The sequence below is a fragment of the Tachypleus tridentatus genome, chromosome 9 (assembly GCF_004210375.1).
Source record: "Tachypleus tridentatus isolate NWPU-2018 chromosome 9, ASM421037v1, whole genome shotgun sequence".
Classification (NCBI taxonomy): Eukaryota; Metazoa; Arthropoda; class Merostomata; order Xiphosura; family Limulidae; genus Tachypleus; species Tachypleus tridentatus.
In genome coordinates this window covers 116,218,441-116,225,419 of record NC_134833.1, presented here as the reverse complement: position 1 = coordinate 116,225,419, position 6,979 = coordinate 116,218,441, and the positions used below count along the sequence as shown (strand labels likewise).

The 6,979-nt window shown below is 34.4% G+C and overlaps 1 protein-coding gene across 6 annotated transcripts in view; it reads right to left on the bottom strand.

Annotated features, from left to right (window-relative positions):
* Nucleotides 1-1,087: 1,087 nt before the first annotated feature.
* The window catches only part of LOC143226138 (uncharacterized), a 40,718-nt gene continuing 34,826 nt past the window's right edge, over nt 1,088-6,979 (bottom strand). For all 6 annotated transcript variants that reach the window (XM_076456709.1, XM_076456713.1, XM_076456711.1 and 3 more), the window contains one exon: nt 1,088-3,220. In XM_076456709.1, coding sequence (XP_076312824.1) covers nt 1,871-2,782 — 912 coding nt within the window. In that variant the 5' untranslated portion in view covers nt 2,783-3,220 and the 3' untranslated portion in view covers nt 1,088-1,870. The remainder of the gene's footprint in view (nt 3,221-6,979) is intronic.

Sequence of the window (6,979 nt, the reverse complement as noted above, 5' to 3'; positions counted from 1 at the left end):
CAGTATTCGACGTGTTTAGCAAATAATGTGCTAATTCATTGTCATTACATTCTAAATTGTTCTCACACGTGATGAGGTCTATAATCACTAGTGGAATTGTACATATCCTGACTCTTACCATCAGTTTAAATTAACAAGTAAACTTTTTTAAAGGAATTTGAACTCTTAACCTGGAAAACACCTTATGTGACACACTGACTACAAATCAGGACATATAAATCTAGGGTTCAGATATAGCCATCTCTTATTATGAACTACTCATCAAAGGGAAGGAAACACCTGCCGCCACAAGGGCTTTAACCGGCCCTTTAAACTGAATACTAAGAGTATATAGCATGTTTTGTTTAATAGCATCATGGTTCAAATCCTAGCCCTTTTGATCAGGTATCTCATCACCGTAACCAGTAAGTAGGCCATGGCCTAACTTATTAATGTATAATTGCAATAAATTTAAACATAACTGTCATTTAATAAATAAAACACTTTTAACTATCAACAATGACAAATTATTTGAAATGTAGTTCGAAACCTTTCTTTTTTCGGATGGTAGAGTCCTGTCAAACATTGGCTCATTAAATGTCATGACTTCTTTTAAACTTAAAAAACACTGACGAAAACTTTTAAAACATTAAAAGCCATTTTAAAACTCAGTTTATACATTAGTTTCAATGTCATGATTTCCTGCTTATTCAACTCTTGTTAATACTCTATTTCTTTCTGTTTGTTCTTACCTTGTTTTATCATTCAATCAAATATTCGATATCACTCAGTTAGTTCACAAAATAATGTTAATAATGTAATTATGTAAATCACGCCTTGTAATTCCCCACATCTAAAAACCAAAACTGTGTATAATGGTATGAGACAAAAACAATGTTTGTAAAATACAATACGTTACGAATTTGGAAATCAAAATTTTACCAAGAACTTTTCGATTGAAGCATGCTCTAGATTTGCCGTAAAACGTGTCTTCTGCATGTGACGTAGGCAAATCACATTTGTGCTTTAATAACCATTAGAAACCAGCATTCACAATAACAATGGTGTTATAATTACAGTTAGTTTTATTACCCATAAACTACAGTAAATAATTGTTTTCATTTTATTTGTTTTGATGGTGAGCTGTACAATATATATAAATACACAATAAAAGTGTTTCCAATTTTTTTCACATCTTTTAATCTTTTCCAACAAAGGAAAGCCACCTTTTCAAAAAATACAATAACAACAAGGGAATGAATTTCAAAATCATGTTGCTAGTGATTTAGGTTTTGATTCCGGTAATTCTATTATTACGAGTTGCTGGGGCGGAAAAGCCACTGTTGTCTCATATAATGCTAAGATCCATAAGGGGCCAGTTACTATATGCACATTCAATGTTCTGTAGTAATTCGAAATTAAATATTTATTTGGATCCATGTAGTTCACTATCTGATCTTCCCTCAGTTGCAAGCTTTAAGGGTTGTTTTATTGACAACCACTACGTTGAAGTTCCTACAGACTAAAGATGTACCGCAGTCTTGTATAGCAGTGCTTACAACACTATATTCAATTAAAAGAACTGCATATTTACAATAGTAGCATGACGTCACATAGTCTGTGCCACACCCTTCCATGTAAGATAGAGTGCTTTCAACTTATCGACCTGTTTCGGTTTAAAGAAAAATGGTAAGTATATAAAAATATTACTTTCTTTCTTTCTTTCTCTAGTAAAATTGTTTATGTATGTATTATACACAATAACATTATTACCAGATTTGATCTACTTTTTTCTCCACATCAGTGAAAAATTAACCGATTCATATATTAACAAAAGCATTTGATTGAAGTCGTAGGCGTGATTAGTTAACTCCCATAAACTTAGTTTGTCCTATAAAAAAGATTCATCACTTAACTGCATGCTATCACCTTCCGAGTCCAAGCTTTCATTCGTTAAACCATGTAGGGAGTGTCCCATCTCTGCAAGAGAACCTGCTTCAGAAGAACCGTCAGGAGAAAGTTCGTCGTTGCCCGTTTTACGGAGAACTTCTGCAAGAGCAGATATATAGTTGATGGCCAACCGCAACGTAGTAATTTTAGTTAGTTTTGCGTTTTCTGTTTTATTTTCAACAGGAAAAGCAGGTACAGCGTTACGCAACTTTTCAAAGGCCTCGTTAATTTCTTTCATTCTAGATCGTTCGCGCTCATTGGCAGTTTTCCTGCGGTATTTACTCAGTGGAGGGGGTTTCTGTTTCGGAACACGTTTCTTCTTCGTCTGTCGTCTAATCTCTGTTTCAATACGATTTCGAATCGACCTTGGTCGCAGGTTATATTCCAAACAAGGTAACTCAACACTTGCGTAGCTGGAACTATCACCTGATGACGAGCAAGATTTTCTATTTTCAACTTCACTTTTATTGCTTGTAGTCAAATGAGATTTCAATGTAGATGGCGCACATCGTTCGTCAGTTGTATCTTCTAGTGGTGAAGCGTTGAATGCAACAACGTTCTTCTCATCAGTATCACGCGAAAACACTGTTGTACTTACAGCATCTATGTGATTCTCAAATATAGATGGAGTCGTTGTAAATGGAAACAGGTGATCTTGGACAGGTGTCATTGAAACAGCATCTGCGGGGGGGTCTCCCTTGACTATTGTTGTCTGGAAGGAACTGTTTCTTCCACCTTGTTCATGTTGATCCTGTTCAGTACAGGAACGTTGTGTAAACTCTTCTGTTGACGAGCAGAGTCCCAACAACGAATCAATGGATTCGAAGTCAAAATCTATCATATGGAGAGCCATGTTTTGTTAACAGCACTTAAACTACCAAGAAATGAAACTGAAAGAAACAGAATATTGCATTTGTATACTGCTCAGAACAAATTGCTATCTGAAAACTTGTGTTAAATTTCCAACTAATCTAATGAGGGCAGTCAATAGTTCATCTTTGAAAGAGATACTGGTTTACCGATCCTCTAAGACTCGCTCAACTAAAAGCGAAACAATCACTTTACAGACTACTATCACAACACAGTTTCCGACAGTAACAAAGGGTGAGATTCAGTCTCTTCCCAACTTGATGGACCTCCGGACAGCAGATGATGTAGGAGATTACGAGCGACACAGGAAACTACTACTACTTTTTTCCTGGTTGAAGAATTAAAGGAGGATTGCTTGTCTGGAGCTGAGGTAACTTCTCTCCTATAAATTATGTGGTCTCCACTATAGCAGAGCGTGTCTCTATTGGAAAATAATTCAAAGTGTTATAAATATACCGTTGTTGAAAGTGTTTTCAGTGCATCATTTTTTACTACACACATTCTTGTAATAAATAATAACCAGAGAGTGGTTTCAACGTAAATTCTCAAATGGTCCCTAATTGGCACTACTGCTTTGACTGAGACAGATAAGATAGAAGAATGTGTCCCACTTGTGCAATCGTTCTACAATAAATGAACAAAGATCTACAGTTCCTGATATTTTATAATTAACAATTTCAGGTAGAATTAAATGATATTCATCGATAAAAATGAAGAACTTTAAAGCTGTATCGGAAAAAATAAAGCAATGTTTGTTGTAATTAAAAAATCGCACAAGAAATATGAACACAAAAGTAAAAACACTTTAAAAACTGATACTAATACTTCATAAAATAGACGACAATGGTTAGCATACTTGTATATAAAGCAGCAATAAATTATACATTTAACACTCACGTGTAGATCAACTTCGCTCTTTATCATGACAATTAATTTATGAAAATTAAGCTATTCGATTCCATATTCCAATTTGATATTTTCTTGATAATCACAGCTGTCAAACCAAACGTCAATGACTAAAATAAAGCTGAATAGTTAAAACAGGTAGTTCTAATAAAAAACACTTCACTAAAGCTGCCCAGGTTAGGCCTGGCATGGCCAGGTGGTTAAGGCACTCGATTCGTAATCTGAGAGTCACGGGTTCGAATCCCCACCACACCAAACATTCTCGCCCTTTTAGCCGTGGGGACATTATAAAGTGACGGTCAATCCCAGTATTCATTGGTAAAAGAGTAGCCTAAGAGTTGGTGGTGGGTGGTGATGACTAACTGCCCTCCCTGTAGTCTTACACTGCTAAATTATGGATGGCAAGCGCACATAGCCCTCGTGTAGCTTTGCTCGAAATTCAAAAACAAACAATTAAAATCAAGAATAAAAGTTGTATATTTTTAGCTCACCTTGAAAACAAATTATCTGGAACTTTTATTTTGGGAGCATAGATATATGTATAATCTTTGGTTTTATCAAGAAAAGTATGAAACGTTATTTTAAGTCACTGTTTTTACAGCTATCATTTAATTAGCTTATTCAAAATTTACACTGTACTCTTTTTCACAACTGTAAATAAAATGAAATTCAGTTTTAGAATAACTGTATGCATTAAATCAGCGGTCCCCAACATTTTCCTCTTCGCTGAACCCTCACGTAATAATAGTTTTCGCACCGAACCCCTTTTAACCAGTAATAAATTTTGTAAAATAACTTTTGAACGTGTTGAATTTATTGAAAACAAAAAATTTCTGCAACGCATGGCATTTAACACGTTTACATTGAAACCTGAATCTATAAAATGGTTCTTATTTCCTTTCGTAAATATTCTAATACTTTAGAAGGAAATTAAATTACGATAAGAACTGTAGACTGGGAAAGTGAAAAAGACGCCATTGTTAAATTTACCGATTGTGAAATGCTGGATCACATCAAGATAAACTAGCTACCCTAACCTACGTACAACCACATATCCATATCATACATTCATTTTCCTAATACTCCATGCTAGTAAACCGGGTTCTTCACCAACTCTTAGCTTTAAATAAAATTCTTACAAGTGAAGTTTTTATGCTGCTTATTTAAATTACTTTTTGCTGGAACTTTTGGTGGTTCTTGTCCAGTCTATGTGGTCAGTCCGGTTGTGGAACAAAAGGTGTCTTGCGCAGTGACTTGGGACAAATAAAATATTTATCTAAAATAATTAATATAATATACCTATGGCTTGAAATCTCTGGTGAACACGTTAAAACGAATGTGTTATGTGTGGACAAAACATCCACAGCCAAACACGATTTATATCTTGAATAATTATTTAAATTTCCAATGCTGGCTTCCAATGTTTTGTCAGCTTTCCGAGTTTCAACACCATAACAATTAATTAAAATTAAACAAACAACTTGGATAACGTTTTTTTTTTTTTCAATTACAGTTAACCACAATCCAATCTAATGGTTAGCCTAACCGGACTGTGAATCTGAAGGTCCATTTTTCGCAACCAGTTGCCTCAAAAACACGGTCTACACTTTGGACAAGATCCTACTTTTTAATCAAACAAGAGTAATCCAAGAGTTAACGGTGGGTGTCGTTTAATAGCTGCCTATCTTCTTGACTATCCGTTAAAAACAAGGAACAACTGTATGTACAGATAGACCTTGTGCAATTTTGCTTTAAAACATTTAAATCAAGCAAACAATACTTTCAATTAAAATAAAAATTATCAATAAATACAGACACTTTTGTTTGTTATTTATCTGAAATTAAGCACAAAACTACACAATAGGTTATCTGTACTTTGCCCACCATGGATATCATAACCCTGTTTCTAGAGTTTAAAACTCGCAGACACACAGTTGTGCCAATGGGGAGGCCAAAATACACCCAGTCGCAAAGCTTAAATATTTATTTGAAAAACAATATTGATCAAATGTTTAATCTATTTTAGCCACCATACGATAGTTCTTTCTTCTTCTACATACCAAAATACTTTTCCCGGTACATTCCAAGATGGATAAACATCTGGTTTCACAAAAACATTTAATAACTGTCATCTGTCTTCAATTATCAAAGTATGTCCATCTCATACACTTTTATACTTTTCTAACTCATGATATTAGGTTGTTAAATATACCTATTTTATTTCACCTATCAGTTTGTTAATAACTTTCTAAACTATTGGTTCGGAATTGTAAAATGGAACACAGCCTAACGTTTCTGCGGGTGAGAAAGAGTTCCGGGATAAATTTAATAAAGATCTAATGTGTGATCATTATTATTACCACTACAGCATTAATCTCGCATAATGCTACTGTTCACTTGTTCTCGTTCGTTTTGGCCATTCTTTATTACTATATTTATACCTTGGAGACATCAATTACCAATCTCTAAAGGGGATTGACTTTTTGGAGACTAAACTTAAATCTGCCTCCTGGCGGTGGATTCTATTGAACGTAATATAATAATGTAAAGTGGATGACTATCTTAAGAGTGCGTGCCTTTCTTGTAATGTTAAAAAACGTTAGAGCTCTACCTAACGTTCCTGTTCTTCCTAGTCAGATTGTGTGTGTATAGTGTAGCCTGGTTATTGAGGAGTAAAGTGCTAGGCCTAAGGTACGAAGTATTATTACTTACAAAACAACTTGTAAATGATCTTCGATACTTCGGTGCCAACATCACGCACACCACAAACATTTATTAAGAACAAATATAGGTTATAGCTCAGGCGGCGGCTTAGATTTATGTCAAATCAACTTTTTATGGATTTCAGCGCTGCCAATCAGTTTTAACGAGCACCCTATATCCCTCCAGGGGGTGCGAAGTTGATAAGAGTGTGCTAGTGATTTTTTTTTTTTTCTTTTGTAATTTGATTTCCTACATCAGTGAAACTAGTCATTAAAATAAAAATATTTCACTATTGCCACATGTTCTAGAGTAGACTCGTGAAAACGGTATTGCATAAAAACTGAATAATTTTGTACGACAAATAAGTCAGACCCAAAAATATTGGCAGCCCTAATGCCATGGCGATTAATAATATATTATACAAAGTATGTCTGCTCGTGGCAATAGCTCTGGGTTATTACATAATCTTTTTTTTCAGCTTACGTCTCACTTTTCACAGCTGTCACACAATATTTAATTATTTTAGATGATAATTTTCAATAGAATAGAATATTATCATTAAAAAAGTGTT